The sequence below is a fragment of the Cebus imitator genome, unplaced genomic scaffold (assembly GCF_001604975.1).
Source record: "Cebus imitator isolate Cc_AM_T3 unplaced genomic scaffold, Cebus_imitator-1.0 Scaffold993, whole genome shotgun sequence".
NCBI classification, from domain to species: Eukaryota; Metazoa; Chordata; class Mammalia; order Primates; family Cebidae; genus Cebus; species Cebus imitator.
The window spans coordinates 17,626-36,667 of NW_016108308.1; the positions used below are offsets into that span (position 1 = coordinate 17,626).

At 38.0% G+C, this 19,042-nt stretch overlaps 1 protein-coding gene across 3 annotated transcripts; it reads right to left on the bottom strand.

Moving 5' to 3' along the window:
- Positions 1-7,863: 7,863 nt before the first annotated feature.
- Positions 7,864-16,483, bottom strand: GPR34 (G protein-coupled receptor 34). Of its 3 annotated transcripts, none has more exons than XM_017521221.2 (3): positions 16,348-16,483; positions 15,608-15,691; positions 7,864-9,585 (listed from the first exon to the last, which is right to left on the bottom strand). In XM_017521221.2, the coding sequence occupies exon 3, from the start codon at positions 9,504-9,506 to the stop codon at positions 8,358-8,360; it is 1,149 nt and encodes a 382-aa protein (XP_017376710.1). In that variant the 5' UTR covers positions 9,507-9,585; positions 15,608-15,691; positions 16,348-16,483; the 3' UTR covers positions 7,864-8,357. The 3 variants fall into 3 exon arrangements, with proteins under 3 accessions (XP_017376710.1, XP_017376709.1, XP_017376708.1); XM_017521220.2 differs by having other exon boundaries at positions 15,608-15,694; XM_017521219.2 differs by lacking the exon at positions 15,608-15,691.
- Positions 16,484-19,042: the final 2,559 nt, after the last annotated feature.

Consider the following 19,042-nt stretch of genomic DNA (forward strand, 5'->3'; position numbering starts at 1 on the left):
TCTAAAAAAAAAACGTGTGTGTGTGTGTGTGTGTGTGTGTGTGTGTGTGTATGTGTCCATATATATATATGCACATAATATGCCATGAATCCATGGTGTTTCCTTTGTACTTTTTATCTTCTATAAATCCTCTCCCTTTACCTTCTCTTTCCAGAATTAATCTAACTTTTCAGTAAAACCAGAAGAAAAGTCTGTTTCTCCTGCTTCACAGTAACTGGTTTGATCCTGAGAACTGGATAAATACATTGACATCTTCAATACCAGAGCTTAAAAGGATGTAGAAAGATGATTGTCTAGCATGGTAGGGTAGCTTTCCCTCCTACCATGCTGGGCTGTAATCATTACTTAAGGTTTCATTATTTTCAGGATCATAAATGTCAAATTACTGGGCCATGAGACTTGCACTTACTTACTTAGCTGCATCCTCTCCCTACTTGCCACATCTATTTGGAACCCTGTAATCAGTCCCCATAAGAGCTGACCCTGTGTGTTCCTGTGTTTTTCAAGTTTCACTAGCCACAAAGGGGAACTGAATATGAGCATGCATGCAAACCTCACCAGTTCCCTTTGCAGCCAGCTGAAAGTTATTTTTCATATAGAGGAAACAGCATTTTTCTTTTGAGTACAATCTGAATTTCCACACAAATATGAAGCATTTCATCTTCTGACAGTTCGGAGGACACAAGAGAAGAGGGCACTAAATTGTGAGAAAGGCCATTAAAAAAGAAAGTAGGAAAACAAAGAGACGAACTGAATTGGGGAAGACAGAGGTTCTGCTGAGTCCAGGAAAGGAAAAAAGAGACCCTGGGGAGGCGTGCCGGGGTTCTAGAAAGTCTCAATAAGTAGTAGCATACAGGACGAAGCAGGAAACGTAGGAAGGAACTGTCTGCAAAGGGCTTATAATAGCTATGCTGGCAGTACTAATGGAAGGCATTAAGAACTTTTGGTTTAGAAATTTGCTGTTAGACAAAATTTCAAAATATACCACATTCACATGATTACTGGGCCTACCTGAGTTCATGCTATGGAGCCAGGTTTAGATGAAGGTACCTTGTCCTCACTTCAGAATGTAATATGGTGACCTGTTTGGCCTCTCTGATTACATGGAGAAAAACCAAGAATCAGATATATATTGACATCTCTTCTAATTTTTTTTTTTAGAAGATTGTCACCCAGGCTGGAGTGCAGTAACATGATCATAGTTCACTGCAGCCTCAAACTCCTGGGCTCAAGTGATCCTCCCACATCAGTCTCCTGAGTAGCTGGGACTACAGGCATGTGCCACCATGCCCAGCTATATTTTTTAATCTTTTGTAGAGACAGCCTCACTATGTTGCCAAGGCTGGCCTGGAACTCCTGAGCTCAAGCAGTCCTCCTGCCTCAGCCTCCCAGAATGCTGGGATTACAGGCATGAGCCACTGTGCCTGGCCCAACATTTCTTCTAATGGCATCCTGCCAGGTGCGCTCACACTCTCCTCCTTACTTGCTCAAGTTTCAGAGTATGGTTCTGATTAGCATAACATACAATGGGTCTGCTACCTCTCCTGTCCTGGACATTGCTATTATTAGTGAAAGCTGAGGCTAAATAAAATTACTCTGTCTGGGTTATTTCCCCCACCTCACTTGATCCAGATCAACTTCCACTGTATATCTTTCTGGTTCTGATGTCTACCCTCAGCTTCTAGCCATTCCATTTTATGTATTTTCTCTGCTTTCCTTTGGCATTTGGGTATTTGGATACCATATATTGCATGTTTCTACTTGCCAGGTACGTGTATTCACTCGTTGAGTCCTCATAACAACCCTATGAGTTAGGTACTACTATTATTCCTGTTATCTCAGTAGAGAAAATAGAGCTTATCTAATGTTACATTGTTAGTGGTGGCAGCAGAAATAACTCAGGCAGCCTGACTGCATCATTCACCCTTTTAACCGGTCTTTATGCTGCCTCTCAGTTTGATGTTTAATAACGCTTAATATTATTGGGATAAGAAAACTTATTGGATTCGGCCCTACCATAATTCTTCCTACAGCCTTACCAGTGGGATCATAATAATCCATATACATTGGCCAAGATCAATCCCCTGGACTGTGTTAGATGGGCAATACCAATATTTTACTAGCACTTTTTTTTCTTCTAATTTTCCCTCATGCCCTAGTGAATGGCCAATTCTTTCTTTAGATATGTTGATGCATTTAATCAAGTTATCTCCTGGTCTAAGAGACTTTTTGTCTCTGAAGTTGTTTTATATATTTGTACTCAGGTATTTGGATTTTGTAGTTGAACTCTTTAGAAAACATTTTTATTTTCATGTTTCAGGGAACACCTGATTTGGACTCCTCTATCCTATTTATAACTGAAATACCAAGATATCTAATTATAAGATAATTTCATCTGCAAGTTCTTTAGCTTGGTCCTTGAGGAATGCATAAGGGCCAGTATTTATTTAGATTGATTGATTAGAAAATTTTTTTAACTTTGCTTCTAGTGTCTGACAAAAGAAACCATAAGCAAAGTAAAAGACAAGTGCATAGTGTTAGAGGTTATTTATAAACTTTATAAATAACAAAGGATTTAGGACCCAGAATATATAAAGAGCTACTTCAACAATTTTTTTAAAAGAAAAAGGAAAAAAAGATAAGCAACTCATTAAGGGAAAAGGGAGGGGGAGGGGCATAGATATGAATAGGCCATTCACCCAAGAAGAAACCTGAATGAGCAAAAAGTATATGAAATGATACTTCATTTCACTAGTAATCAGGGAAGTGCAAATTAAAACCACAATGAGATACGATTTCACACCTATCAGATTGGCAAAAATTAGTAAATCTGATAAAACCAAGTGTTGGTAAGGATGTGGGACTCATCCTTGGTAAGGATGTGAGTCCCGCATCCTTACCAACACTTGGTTTTATAAGGAACTCATTTCTGCCTCGTAGTGAGATGGGCATATAAATTGGTAAAATCACTTTGGAAAGCAATTTGTCAAAACTGAGACAAGCTGAAAACGTACATACCCTTACAACCAAGCATTTCTGCTTTTAGGTGTCACATAAACTTCACACATAAGCATTAGGGTATATAAAAGACTTCACTTGAGCATGGTTTCAATTAGTGGAAAAAGTGGAAACCACCAAATTGCCCAGTGTTAAGGGAAATGGAGAAATGAGCTCTTGTTTATTCATGCAGTAAAACACTACATCAGTGAAAATGAATGAACAAGACCTACATGAGTCTACATAGATAAACGTAATTTGAGTGAAAAGAGGTACAAAGGATATAATAGTATGACACCATTTGTGTAAATTTTTAAAACAAAAAGTAGTACATATTGTTATGCATATGTATGTTGTAAAAGCACAAAAATATACATCAGAGTGATAGACACCAACTTCAGGAAAGAGGTTTCCTCAAGGAAGGATGTGAAGTGAGCTTTAATATATCTAACTTTTTGGATAATGTATATGAATACGAAAAAACTTTTTTTTTAGCCTCCCCCCCCCCCGAAAAAACTTTTAAGTAAAACCAAACCATTAACATCTGTTCAGTTCGGGTGCTGGGTGCTTAGGTGCCTGTTATGTTGCATTTTTCCATTTTTGTATGTTTGAAATGTTTTATAACTAAAAACAATTTATATGTGAAATTACCAAACCAGAGTATAAGCGAAACAGTTAAGTTGCTCCCAGACTTATTAAAGCAAAAGAGATTCCTTGTATCATCAACACCTGTATCCAAACCATAATTAGAAGCCTGTTCCATCTTCTGATGGTTCTGTATGCATTTCATGGGCCAGAAACAAAACTAATAAGGGTAAGATGCTCTAATTTGATTCCATTTTTTTCTTCAGTTCGACCTTTATGAGTTTGTTCTGGATTATCATCCATGTTTCAGAGAGAGCTTCCAGAGTATACAAAAGTGTGATGGTTAGAAGACCAGTCTTAAAGATTTTATTTTTTTGACATTACTAAATTTTGATGAGGGATAAGCAGAAATTTTTGGCCCCAATACATATTAATGGCAATTTATGTTTTTTAAATGAAAGACATCTCAGCAACCACCTTTGTGCTCGGACAGAATTAAACAAAAGTGAAAAGCGTTAGCAGAGACAGTGTCAGTAGAATGGAAGTCTACCAACTTGCATCCCTACATATGTAAAATACAGTTGCTGCTTACATCACAATGCCATGAAAATTAACTGATGATAATGCATGGGAAGCACCTAGCACAGTGAAGGGCGTGTAAATAAACACGTTACTTTGCTTCCCATTCCCTTACATGTGAACTTGAAGCAGGGAAATAAAAGGAAAAATAGAAGTTTAGAACAAACCTACTACCTCCTTTCTAGTTCTGTGCTCACTGTTAACATCCCCAACCAGCTCTCCAAGTCTTCATATGAAAACATAGACTGAACTGAGACATAGTGGCAGTCACTCAGCTGGGCCATGTAGCTATGACAGGACACTGCATCATCCAACATGGGAATGCCCCGTAGTTTATCCCTTGTCTGAGTTGACATAATTCAGATTATATTCTGAGTTTCAAATCTTTCCTTCCAATTAAAAATACCCCTACAAGCTTCTTTACAAGTGAGTGTGGTTTGTTGGTGGCTCACATAAAAGGCTCTCCAGTAAATATCATATCTGTGGTGAATATTTTTCCTGCTTTGTACTTTTGCTTCAGTATTTATGATTTGGGACAAAGAATCTAAATTTCTAAGTGAGATCTATGAATTTTTCCCTGTAGTTATTTCTGTTATTTCGTTTGAAAGTTCTTTCCCATCTACAGATAAATTAGTTGTTTTTTATCTTTTATGGTCTCATTATTTACACTTAATTCTTGAATATACTTAAAAATTTTGGGGTAAGATAAAAGGTAACACTGTAAATTAGCCTTTTATTTTAAATAGGCACAGCACTATTATTTATTAATCCATCCCTTCCTTCCTGATGATTTTTGTGATGTTTCTTTTATTTACAGTGATTTTCTCTGAGGGAGGAGAATGTGTGGGGGTCATCTGAGCTTTGCAAAAATACACTTAACCCCACCTTTGCAAGATTCTGGCACATCTTGACTAACAGGATCTTAAGTCTCCCTCTCATGTGTTCCTGCCCTCACCTTTCAGAGAGCCATTAATATGTCATATACAGGCCAAGCATGGTGGCTCATACCTGTTATCCCAGCACTTTGGAAGGCAAAGGCGGGCAGATCACCTGAGGTCAGGAGTTCAAGACCAGCCTGGCCAACATGACAAAACCCTGTCTTTACTAAAAATATAAAACTTAGCTGGGCACAGTGGCAAGCACCTGTAATCCCAGCTACTCCAAAGTTGAGGCAGGAGAATTGCCTGAACCCAGGAGATGGAGGTCGCAGTGAGCTGAGATTGCGCCACTGCACTCCAGGCTGGGCAACAGAATGAGACCCTGTCTCCAAAAAAAAAAGTCATATACGTATTTTGTACTTTTCTCATATGTCATCTAGGATCTGCTTAGACAAGTGTATTCGTTTCCACAGATAAGTTTATCCTTGTGTCTGCTCCACAGTGTTATCCTTACTGAAGGATAAGAATATATTTTAATATCTGATAAAGTATTGTATTTTGAAGACCTAAAAAATAATTAGCCCACTAACATGTTGCTGCAGCACCCAGGTTGCTTGTTAAGAGAACTTTTTTCATATTGGTTTTCTCTTGTGCATAACTTTCAGTAAGGCTTTGGTTCAAATAGTTATATTAGCTATTCAGGTTTTTGTGCTGAGAAAAACAAGAAAAAAAAAGAAAGAAAAATGGTTATATTAGTTCTACTTTTATGTCAGCAAGAATAAAGAATTCATTTTTTAAAGTTGAAAAGAAAACTGTAGTGGAAGAAAATTGTCTTTTTCTACTGACTTAATCTCAGAAAAATTCAGCCACCATCAAACCTGGCTGTATACAGCATACTTTCCCAAAACTAGCAATACTCAACACTGAGAGCTCACTCTGACAGCCAAACAATTCATTTTGCACATGTTTGGTTTTGCATATATGAGATGTTATTTAGAAACCTGTTTTGAAGGTCTTTGCGAGGTAAAGATATGTATATACTTCTGAATTTCCTTTTTTTGTATGCTTCTAGTACTAAACCTTGGGTTAGGAGAGGTGAGAACTGTTTCCTGCTTGCAAACACTAATGCTCAGTAAGAAGTAAAAGATTATATGTAATAAGTAGCCTTAACTTTCGTAAGTCAGTAGCATATTTTTTCTAAAAATTTAGAAACCTTCTCAGGATTCAAGCTACTCTAAGGCATGTTATCAGATTTCTCTCAGTAAGCAATCTGTTATATATAGACATTGATTTCTATCAAAATTTATTTTAGTGCAAATAATATAGCAAGAATTAATTAAGCATACTTTAAAATTTTCTTAAGAATGCCATTGTGCAGAGCTTTATAGCAGTTATCTAGTGTGAGACAGCTTCTAGAACTATGAGTGTATTTATATTCACTTTAATGTTCCTTAACAGTGATAATAATTGATAATTTTGCCAAACTCTATACAATAAGATACGTAAGATGTTTACCAATAATATAAAATAATTTTTTTTTGAGACGGAGTCTCGCTCTGTTGCCCGGCTGAAGTTCAGTGGCGCGATCTTGGCTCACTGCAACCTCCACCTCCCGGGTTCAAGCGATTCTCCTGTCTCAGCCTCCCAAGTAGCTGGGACTACAGGCGCACGCCACCATGCCCAGCTAATATAAAATAAATTTTTAAGTTTGAGGACATGAAGGAAAATAGAAGTTTTCATAACACAAACATAAATGCTAAATTTCATTTAGATGGATATTTGTTAATATTGTCAGGGAAAAGTAATTATTATAATTTTATCACATTTTTCTGACCCTCTAATTTTTCTGCAAATTTTAATATTTATCCTCAAATATTACTTATTTTTAAAATATACTTTTGCTTTGACTTATTTTTTTATTCAACCAATTGTGTGCACTTATTGAAATATAGTTAACTGGCCAGGCACAGTGGCTCACACCAGTAATTCCAGCACTTTGGGACTCCGAGATGGGCGAATCACCTGAGGTCAGGAGTTCAAGACCAGCCTGGCCAACATGGTGAAATCCCGTCTCTACTGAAAGTACAAAAATTAGCTGGGCGTGGTGGCGAGCACCTGTAATCCCAGCTACCCCGGAGACTAAGGCAGGAGAATTGCTTGAACCAGGGAGGCGGAGGTTGCAGTGAGCCAAGATTGTGCCATGGCACTCCAGCCTGTGCAACAGAGCAAGACCGCATCTCAGAAAACATATATATAGTTAACTGAGCACTGTATACAAGCCAAGTCTCATTAAAATTAATTCAGCTCTAATCAAAATCTTCATGCTCATTCACATTGATTTCTCAGCCAGTGGCCTACCTTAAGTTTTAAGAAGTATAAAAAATTTTATACTCCATGATAGAAACTTTCAGATGAGTCCTTGGAGTTTGTCATAAGAGGCTTTTACATATTTAGTCAATAACATTCTGGTTCTCTGTATGACCAAAGACCTGGACAAATGCTGGCCAAACTTTTGAGAATGTTTGCCTGATGACACCCCCTAGATAGCAATTGTATGATGTTCTATACAGCCATATTCAAATGAACTAGGAAAAAAGCTAACTACACCCAACTTTTTTTCTTGTAAGCACCCATTCCTTCCCTTTCTCCCTATCTTATTCATCTGTCCATTCTTGTTAATTATTCAACAAATGTATATTGATCTCCTATAGCCAAGAAACGTACTAAGCTCCATGGAGTCAATAACGAACAAGACTAAGACCCCGCCGGGCATGGTGGCTCATGCCCTTTTTATCTAAGCAGTGATAGATAGTGGGTGATCTCGTTTTTTAATTAGGATTTTATTAATTATCTTTTCATTTGTTATAGAGATTTAGGCATAAATGAATACAGCGGCAAATTATACAAGATTTTAAAATGATAAAGGAACATCTATTTTCTGACATATTGTCAGTTCCCGAATCATTTATTTTAAAACACATTTTAAATTAGTATCAAGTGCTTGATTTTAATAACTACTTTAGTGACTTGAGAGACTATGGCACTTTAATTATTTTGCTGTTAAAGCCGTAAATTCCACTTAACTTCACAATATATGTTAAGAGTATTAGCTTAAAAATGTATCTTGAAAAGATTTTATATGCAGATTTAAAATATAGTACCTTCAAATGGCTTACAGTTAAGCGATTGAAATATCACAGATACAAAGAGAGCTTTGAGATCTGAGTTTTGTAAATGCTAGAACTATGTTTCGTCATTTTTTTAGTTCTTCAAAGAATTAAGAGGCTGTATTATATCATTATTTTTAGTATGTTTACCTCAAGTACCTTTAGAACTAGACTGTATTTTTGCTGCCACAGATACATCATGCAGGGAGCATCCTGGTTTAAATTCTGAAGTGCTTTCACTCCTGCTTGCTTCACCTTGAAATCGTCTAAAAAGAAGTTGGCACATTATTTTGCGAATGTTACTGGACATAAGGAAATACATGACTGGATCTAAGCAACTGTTGAAGGCTGAGAGAACCAGCATGATCTCATTGGTTTTGTGAACAATTTCTTTCCAGTAGCAAGACAATACATTTAGCTGTGAAGTAATGTAGATGAATCGAAAGGCATGATAGGGAACAAAACATATAGTAAAAATGATGAGTACAATAAAGGAGTTCCGGGCTGTAGTGGCGTATTTACCAGAATTAGGAAATTTTGACCTCCTTTTAGAAATTCTCAGTAGATTCTTCCCAATCTTAATATATGAAAGGATTATTAGTAAGAAAATTAGCCAGAACATTACCACAAGAACGTAGTTAAAAATGGCTTCTCCTTTTGCATTATGCTTATCTCTATAATGGAAACACATTGTGGAATTATGCCCTCCTTTCTTAAGTGTTAAAATAATCATAGTTAGGAATCCAGCAAACGCAAGCATCCATACTATACAACAGACATAAATACTTTGTTTAGTTGTTATTGCCTTCCGTCGCTGTAGAGACCGATTAATTTTTATGTAGCGATCCAAACTGATGAATCCAAGCAAAATAATGCTAATATACATGTTCATATAAAATAGTGTTCCCACAACCTTGCACAGAATCACACCTAGTGTCCACTTGTTTTGGTTAATGTGATACATTATTCGGAAAGGGAGGCAGAAGATGAGTAGAAGGTCTGCAATAGCTACATTAAGTAGATAAATTTGAATGGAATTTCTTTTGCGGTGGATACCCAGAAATACATAGAGGGCAATTATGTTCCCAACCAGTCCCACGATAAAAATAACCGAGTAGAATGTTATTAACACAGTAGATAGTAATTTTTCATCCATGGGACATGTAGTAACATCTGGTGTTCCTGAGAAGTTTTGTGGTGACTGGTCGCTATGATTAGTTATAAAGCGCATTCTGTGGGAGGAGTAAGGCCAGCTGCTGACTGAAGTTGTTGTCATCATTGTTATGGTGTGACTTCTCATTGTCTTCTGTGGAGATCAAAAAGTGAAGGTGCTAAATGACGTATTCCTCATGTGTAGTTCTTATGTCTTCAGATTCTTCCTGCAACAGAATGCCAAACAGTGAGTCATTTGCTATTAATAGGCTGGGCTTCCTAGCACACGCCTATGGTCCTAGCTACTCGGGAGGCTACAGCAGGAGGATTGCTTGAACCCAGAAGTTCAAGGCTGTAGTTAGCTATAATTGTGCCACTGCACTCCAGCCTGAGCAATAGAACATCTCTTTAAAAAAAAAAAAAAAAAAGACAAAGTGTAAATAAGAAATGATTTATTTTCAGACATTGTGAGAAACTTTAGTTTTATCCTACTGTATGCAGTAACATTATTGTATCAATTGTATCATAAAACAAGCAGCATATCATGTAGGATCTCAGGAAGTTTCATGCTCTATCCTTTTCTGTGGCCATGCCCTACATTGAAAGTCTGTTTCATGTATTATATTAAAATAACTCAATTTATGAGATCATCTTCTCTTGGGGAAGTTCTTACGGGAATAGAGGTGGTGGTGAAGAGAAATGACAGCTCATATTTTTCAAAGATGAGCATCAGTTTCTCTAAAGGTATGTACAGGCTTAAGAGAGCTGGGCCCACTGCTGGCCCTGCCCAGCTTCAGAACCACTTCCTGCCTTGACTTTTTCCCTTATATGTGGTATTCATTCATTTTGACATGTATTGCTACATGGCGTGTGACTTACTGCGGTGGTCTCATTCTATAGTGGGAATAAAGAAGAACATCCTAAATTTCTTCTTAGCCTAAGACCAAGGTAGGGGTGTTCAAATTATTGCCCACAGGGCATGCAATTAACATAATAGACTAGGAGAGCACAGCACCTGCAAGGTTACACAGACTTTTGTAACACTGCACAGGAGAAAAATGTAACCAAACAAAGCCAAGTCAGCTGGCAGCTGCTAGTTAGCCACTCCTAACCTGGAAGCGTAGAGTGATAATGTAGATGGGAAACATCATGTGCAATCCAAGATTTTGAAAGTAACCTGACCAAAGCTTAAATGTGCCCTGGGTTCAATAATTTGAGACTTGCTAGAACCTTTGAAGAGATAATGTTTGAATTCTACTTGTTTATGGCAGCAGAGAATATTTGCAAAGCTACTTGTTATGGCCCATGACTGGTGTGAAGAGCTTAGTCTGAGAGCTGCTCATAACAAGTAAAGAAAATGTTCCTGGAGGTTTCATCACATTCCTCTCTTAGAGTAACTGCCCTATTTCTGTACAGCAGCCACTTAGCAGGGTTAACATAAAGATGCCCAGAGCAAGGTTTTCAAAATCAGACCCAACTAACTTGCGACAAAGGGCAAATAACTTAATCTTTTCTATGCCTGAGTTTTTTCATTTGTGAAAATGAAAAATACATATGAAGAACTTAATCCTGGCACATAGCAACTATTTAATAAAAGTTAGCTTTAATAAACACCTCTTGAATAATCTCATTTTAGTAAGTGTCTCACACTTGGCTAAGTACTGTGTGGAAAAGGAAGGTGAATAAGACAGAGACCGTATTAAACATTTTGGAGGAGTGGGCATTCAAACCCTGACTGCTACCAAGCAGAGTGGCTTTGAATAGCAGTAAACTAAGTTCCTGATTTGATCTTATACACAGAGAAAAATAGCCTTTCTTAAAACTCTACCCGTAATTTGATTAAGAACAAAGCATTTTGGTAGAGGGTAACATTAAGGTTTAAAATGTGAAGCTGGCTGGGCGCAGTGGCTCACGCCTGTAGTCCCAGCACTTTGGGAGGCCGAGCCAAGTGGATCACAAGGTCAGGAGTTCAAGACCAGCCTGGCCAACATGGTGAAACCCCGTTTCTACTAAAAATACAAAAATTAGCCAGACGAGGTAGTGGGCACCTGTCATCCCAGCTACTCAGGAGGCTGAGGCAGAGAAATGCCTGAACCTGGAAAGGGAAGGTTGCAGGGTTGCAGTGAGCTGAGTGAGATCTTGCCATTGCACTCCAGCCTGGGCAACAGAGCGAGACTCTGTCTCAAAAAAAAAAAAAATACAAATATAAAGTTGGGAGGCATTGATTCCATGGAAGAGGAACTGGCTGGTGAAGAGGAAGTTATGTAATCCCTGGCTTGTCTCCAGAATTCAGGAAAGTGAAGGGAGAAAGGAAGGGAACGAGGAAGGACTGAGTCTAGTCTGTCATGTGGCTCAACTGCAGGAAGACAAATTTCAGAAAGTTTGCAGAAAGATATAGGCATGTTTCTTGTGATCTAAGATTTTTTTTTTTTTTTTTTTTTTTTTTTGAGACGAAGCTTTGTTCTTGTCACCCAGGCTAGAGTGCAGTGGCACTATCTCGGCTCACTGAAACCTCCACCTACCAGGTTCAAGTAATTCTCCTGCCTCAGCCTCCCTAGTAACTGGAATTACAGGCGCCCACCACCACGCCTGGCTAATTTTTGTATTTTTAGTAGAGACGGGGTTTCACCACGTTGGCCAGGCTGGTCTGGAACTCCTGACCTCAGGTGATCCGCCCGCCTCAGCCTCCCAAAGTGCTTTGAGTACTAGCATGAGCCACTGCACCCAGCCTGTGATCTAAGATTCTAAAAGGAAAGAGCAATCTAGAAAGAATGCCAGGCTGCCAAAAATGAAACTGGTGTCTGTAGCGGGACCACCTGTATTGTGTGTGGTTATATAGGGAACTCTCATATGTTCAGGGAATTGAGGCACAAGAAGTGATGTGATTTTGAGAGCTCAAGTAGCTGAAATGACATGAAAAACTCATCTGTAAGTAGTTATTTTGTTTTTATTTTTTTTCCTTCTCTCATGCTTGATTTTAAGTTCCATTAGGATTAAGAACCAAGTCAGTTTTGTTTGGCTCTCTGTATCAAATGCTTAGCACAATAAATATTATTGAACGAAAGAGGTAATTAATAGAAATACATATGAAGTTCTACATGTGGATATTATAAGTGGCTGTACAAGTACAGGAAGAGCTTTAGCTGCATTAACAAACACAATTGCAGTTGCTCTATCAGCGTGGTGTGGTGGTAACAAAAAACCCATCATTAGTTGAATTCCTAGATATGTGGTGTCTGAAATGAAAATCGTTACTACTAAGCTGCTTCCATCCAAGCTGGTAGGGTCTCATCTGAAATGCAGTGTTTCAGCCACAGCAACACACTTAGAAAAGGCCATGGACCAAATGGAGAGAAGAACTCAAATCATGTCATAGAAGCAAGTTGAAGGAAATGGGCACCTTACCCTGGAGATGAGAATGCTTTACAAAACCATAGAAAAAAGGGTTTCATTTTGTTATATGTGTCTTTACAAAGCAGAACAAGAACCAATGATAGAAATTGCAGAGACAGATGTTGCCTCCTTTTAAGGAAGTGATTTTTTTCTAATGAAATGATCTCTCTTAGGAGGCAATATAAGGATCTTATCACTGGAGATTTTTGAGACTACCACCAATTGGGTTCTTTGTAGAAGGGATTATCAGTGGTTCCCAATCCTGGCTGCATATTAGAATCCCCTTGAGGGCTTTTTAAAGATGCCAGTGCTTGGCTCCTTCCCCAGATATTCTGATTTAATTGGTCTGGAATGGGTTTCAAGCACCGGTTTCCTTTAAAAGCTCTTCAGGGGATTCTAATTTGCAGTCAGAATTGAACCCTTAAGCTAGATGGCCAAACCATTAACTAATTATTTATTTAGTACTTTTTGTGTACCAGACATTGTGTTAAACAGATTTACATTACTTCATTTACATAATCCTTGCAAAACTCTGTGAGATAGGTATCACAGAAGAGGTAATGAAAGATCAAGAGATAGGCCAGGCACAGTGGCTCACACCTGTAATCCCAACACTTTGGGAGGCTGAGACTGGAGGATCACTTGAGACCAGGAGTTCAAGACCAGCCTGCCAGCCAAGGCAACTAGCAAGCACGTGGCTTTAAAATAAAATAAAATGAAAGAAAGAGAGAGAAAGAGAGGGAGAGAGAGAGGAAGGAAGGAAGGAAAGTTCAAGAGGTTATGATCTTAAGGGAGGGAGGAAAATTAGTTAGGTCAAGAGGTTATGATCGTTACTCTTGGCCACACAACTCTTAAATGACAGCGCCCAAGTTAGGACTCAGATCTGACTTTTAGAGCCCATGATCCTTTTCACTAAACCTCACTCCTTATCACATAGGATCAGCATTTTCTTTCTTTCTTTTTTTTGAGACAGAGTTGCTGAGGCTGGAGGGCAATGGTGCGATCTCAGCTCACTGCAACCTCCACATCCCAGGTTCAAGTGATTCTCCTGCCTCAGCCTCCCAAGTAGCTGGAATTACAGGCACATGCCACCACGCCTGGCTAATTTTTGTACTTTTAGTAGAGACAGGGTTTCACCTTGTTGGTCAGGCTGGTCTTGGACTCCTGACCTTGTGATCCACCTGCCTCAGCCTCCCAAAGTGCTAGGATTACAGGTGTGAGCCACTGTGCCCAGCCAGATGAGCATTTTCTTTATTGAGTTCTATTAGCAGTTTTTTTATATGATTCCTTTAACATACACTTCAACAATTTTAAGAAGAAATTATGCCATCTAGGTTTACTTCTTTGGAAAGGGTATTAATCTTTTTATTTGCTATGTCCATTATTGTAAGTAAGTAAATCCAGAGTTTACAGAATCACAAATTCATCAGAATGCTTGACACTACCCGCAGAGCATATCTTTTCAAACTTACTTCTAGACCCCATAGCCGTAATCAAGATGTTTCTAGAAAGCTGTTAGCACAAAGCACATATCCTGAAACCATTTGCCTCAGCTCTAATCCGCAAGTAAAATAAGTAATAGTTGGACAAGTCTGTCAATAAACCTTTCTGGTTTTGCTTTAGTCTTCAAAGAGAATAAAGCATTTGTTTATAATAGTGGCCATAATTCAGAAACATGTATTAGACAGCTAGCATGCAATTATTGATTTACAAATTGACAGCCAGGTGCCATGGTTCATGCCTGTGATCCCAGCACTTTGGGAGGCTGAGGCAAGAGGATCACTTGAGTTTAGGAGTTCTAGACCAGCCTGGGCAAGATAGTGAAACCCTGTCTCTACAAAAGATATAAAAATTAGCTGGGTATGGTAATGTGCACCTGTAGTCCCAGCTACTTGAGAGGCTGAGGTGGGAGGATCACTTGAGCCTGGGAGGCAGAGGTTGCAGTGATCCAAGATCATGCCACTGTACTCCAGCTTGGGTGACAGAGTAAGACCTTGTCTCGAAAAAATATATATATTTTTTTTAAAAATTGCCCGGGTGCAGTGGCTCATGCTTGTAATCCCAGCACTTTGGGAGGCCAAGGCAGGCAGATCACTGGAAGCCAGGAGTTCAAGACCAGCCTGGCCAACATAGTGAAACCCCGGCTCTACTAAAAATACCAAAAATAAATAAATAAATAAATAGCAGGTTGTGGTGGCAGGCACCTGTGGTCCCAGCTACTCCAGAGTCTGAGGGTGGAGAATTGCTTGAACCCAGGAGACAGAGGCTGCAGTGAGCTGTGATCATGCCACTGCACTCTAGCCTGGGTGACAGAGTGAGACTCTGTCTCAGAAAAAACAGAAAAAAAATTTTTAATCATAATTAGATTCTGTTTTAAACTTGGTGACTGTTTTTTTTTTTTTTCTCCTTTAAAGTTGGTTGGTACATTACGTCATTCACTTTATAAGGCTATTTATTGATATTTTAAAAACTACTTGTTTGATATGTTAAGGATTGCTTGTGAAGACAAGAAACAAACTACTGTGTTCACATAGGGGATTAATTTCCTAGCAGACACTGCTTGTGACCCATGTGCTATATTGAAGTGGTCACAATAGTTTTGTAATAGTAGATAGTGTTTTTTAAATATTGTTACTTGGCAAATCCTATTCATAAGTTCAAAAACCTAGTATTAGTGCCTTGTACCCCCCACCACCACCTACTTTTGCAGTTATTTTTCAACTGGCTCATGTAGGAGTACTGGACCCAGAGGGCAGGACCCAACAGATTCCACTGTGACTCCAGATGAGCAGGAGCCTTTAAAATGCAGTTTGGGTATGTTTGTGAAAATACCACATTGCTTGTTGAAATACATACCTATTTGGTAATAGTAGCAACCTTTCACCGTTTGACTCGATAATGACTGAATCTATTCAGGACATGCTTCAAAAATTGCATTAACTGCTGTATACAAAACGAAAATTGAAAACATATTACTTTGGAAATAATATTAGTAGTGTGTTAGGTTGTGTTACAGTTTTAACTCTGTCCATAAAAGACACATTTTAAAAATTATTTGAACTAAAGTGTATTTTGCTTTCTCTCTTATCTAATATTTACCTTATTTACTTCTGAGACATCAAACTTAAATGTTATATGATCTGGTAATACTATAAAATAGTAATAATATAATAAAGAAAAGACAAATTGAAAATAGGGAGACAGCATAACTTAAAGTCAATAAGTTATAGATAATTTATAATACATTAGAAATAAAATGTGTTGCATATGAAAATAACTTTTAATTATCAAGTAGATCTGCAAATCTTGATGGCAGATTCTACAAATGCAGAATCAGCAATGTGACTATATTGACAGTAGGAGCTTAAATACCTTGAATGTCTCAAAGTACTTAAAGTAACTAAAAAGACAGTCTCATTTGAAATCAAGGCAGAGGTGTCATTCAAGCAGTTTACTTAATGATCCTAAAAGCAAACAACTGCTGGCATTCGAGTAGCCTAATCACCATGAATCAGGTTTCACTTTGAATGTTTAGCTAATCAAATTTTAGCCGAAATAAAGCTTCATTTATGTCACTGAAATCAAGAAATACTCACAGTTCAGATTTGCCTGAAGTAAAAGGAGCTGAACCCCAAGCTTCCCTAGACACTGAGAGTTGTCTTGGTTGTGTCAGCTGGGCTCTTCCATCCGGTCGTGGTGCAATTGGTTGGGGTTCTCTTCTTTTTTATGTTCACATGTGGTGTGGTAGGGTTTTTTTTTCCCCTCCTTTTTTTTTTTTCTTTTTTCAATATGACAACCCTCAGATAAGCCCCAGAACCATGGAACAACTTTATGCTCAATCAACACTGAACTTTAGGAAATTATTTATATCTTCTTTATGAATACTTTCCAACTACAGTTGTGGAAAGTTTTCCTCCCCCGCCCAAAATTTAAAAGTTTTATAAATTCTAGGCAGAAATATGTATTTTCTGTTTTTTTCTAAGAAATGATGCATAATATATGGACTTTCAAAGCAGAAGCACTAAATTTCTGTTTCTTTTTGGATTCGTTTTAGAAACTAAGTTATTCAGATAAAGTGGCATTCCTTTATTGAATTGTACTAACATTACTAATGAATTATTTTAATCTTTTTTAAATTTTATTTCATTTGTACATTATTTTAGCAAAATTTCATGTATTCCTTAAAACCTTTGCTAAAACAATCTTAAGACTAGATGAGATTTCTGATGGTATTCTCCCCTTTTTATCACTGTGATAAACTCTCCCAAGCAAATTAAAACATCACCTGTATTTTAAACAAAATGGTGATGGGATTCTGCAGTTTTAGTTTTGATTCTAGTCCAAAATTTAACCACTATCTGTCCAACTATTTAACTGCTGGCCCTGCAGTTTAGTGTTATTTCCCTTTTTTTGTTGTTATTTGAAATGAAGAAGAGTTAGTTTTTATTTTCCCCATAATTGTTATCCTATAGCTTTGTTTACACTAAATATTTAACTCATTGGGCTGTAGCTAACATTTAATTATCTCTGGGTACACTCTTCTGAACATTATATTCTCCAGAGCTTTTAGTTTGTTATAAATATGGTATATGGGACAGGATATTTTTTAATTGCTAGAATAAAAATGTTTTGTAGCTCTTACTTCCCCTTAGAACCTCTGAGAAAGAAAGTGGTTACTGTATTGGTCTGGCAGGATTTTCTTTTATTGTGGTACAATATGTAATGTTAAATTTACCATCTTAACCATTTTTAAGTGTACAATTCAGTAGTGTTAGATGTATTCACATTATTGTGCAACAGTTCCTAGAAGTTTGTCATCTTGCAAAACTAAAACCCTGTACCACTAAACACTATTTCTCTTCTCTTCCGCTGCCCTTGATGATCATGATTCTTTGTGTTTCATTGATTTTGACTACTTTGGACACTTAATATGAGTGGAATCACACAGTATTTGTTCTTTTGTGACAGGTTTATGTTACTTAGTGTAATATCCTCGAGGTTCATCTGTGTTGCAGCATGTTACAGAATTTCCTTCTCTTATCAAACTGTATCATATTCTACTGTATATCCACCACATTTTCCCTACGCATTCATCTGTTTTGGGGGTGCTTCCACCTCTTGGCTAAGTGCATAATGCTACATTGAACATGGGTATGCATATATCTCTTCAAGATCCTAGCAGGATTTTAACTTTTGTTTTATTTTTTAATTATTATTATTTTGAGACAGAGTCTTGCTCTGTCACCCAGAATGGAGTGCAATGGTGCAATCTTGGCTCACTGCAACCTCCGTCTCCTGGGTTCAAGCAATTCTTCTGCCTCAGCCTCCTGGGTAGCTGGTACTACAGGTATGCGCCACCATGCCCTGCTAATTTTTGTATTTTTAGTAGGAACAGGGTTTCACCATGTTGGCCAGGCTGGTCTCGAACTCCTGACCTCATGATCCGCCTGCTTCGGCCTCCCAAAGTGCTGGGATGACAGGCATGAGCCACGGCACCTGGCCCCTAGCAGGATTTTTTTAAATGACTAAATAGGTATTTACCTATGTGCATTCTATTTCATAAAATCTAGTATGAATATATTTTTTTCTATATTCTTTTCCTACACCTAACACAACCCTTTTCAAAATATTCATTGTTTTCATCTTCAGTTTCCTCATATTGTGACCACATTTTCTCCTCAATGTGAGTCAACACAGCTACCACCAGATTTTTCTAGTTCTTTCTTTATATGAGCTTTTTCCTGTTCATTCTGAACTTTCTGCTTTGTCTCTGTGTTCTTAGCTCATTTTCGATATCACCTCTTCCCTTCGTGCTTCCTCTTTCTCTTGTTGGTATTGTAAGTTATTTATCTGTATAAAGACAGAAGTAGAAAAGAACAAATGTATATGCTTGTTTGGTGCCATCGATTACTGATATCACCATTCTTTTTAAATCCCAACCCTGGTTAAATTCAGCTCACCACCTACTCCAGGCCTGAACGTTGCCACCTAAAATGAGGACTGCTGGATATAAACACTCAATGATGCTGATTGGTCTCACTTCAAATTTATGACTACAAACCTCAAGTGGGCCCCTGGGCTGCCAATGATTCTAGTATATTTCCTTAGTCTAGTGATTCTCAAAACAGGGGTCCCAAACCAGTCACATCAACGTCACTCGGAAGCTTGTTAGAAAAGTATGTTCTTAGCTGGGCATGATGGCGCATGCCTGTAGTCCCAGCTACTTGGGAGGTTGAGATGGGAGGAGCACTTGAGCCTAAGAGTTTGAGTCTAGCCTGGGCAACATGGCAA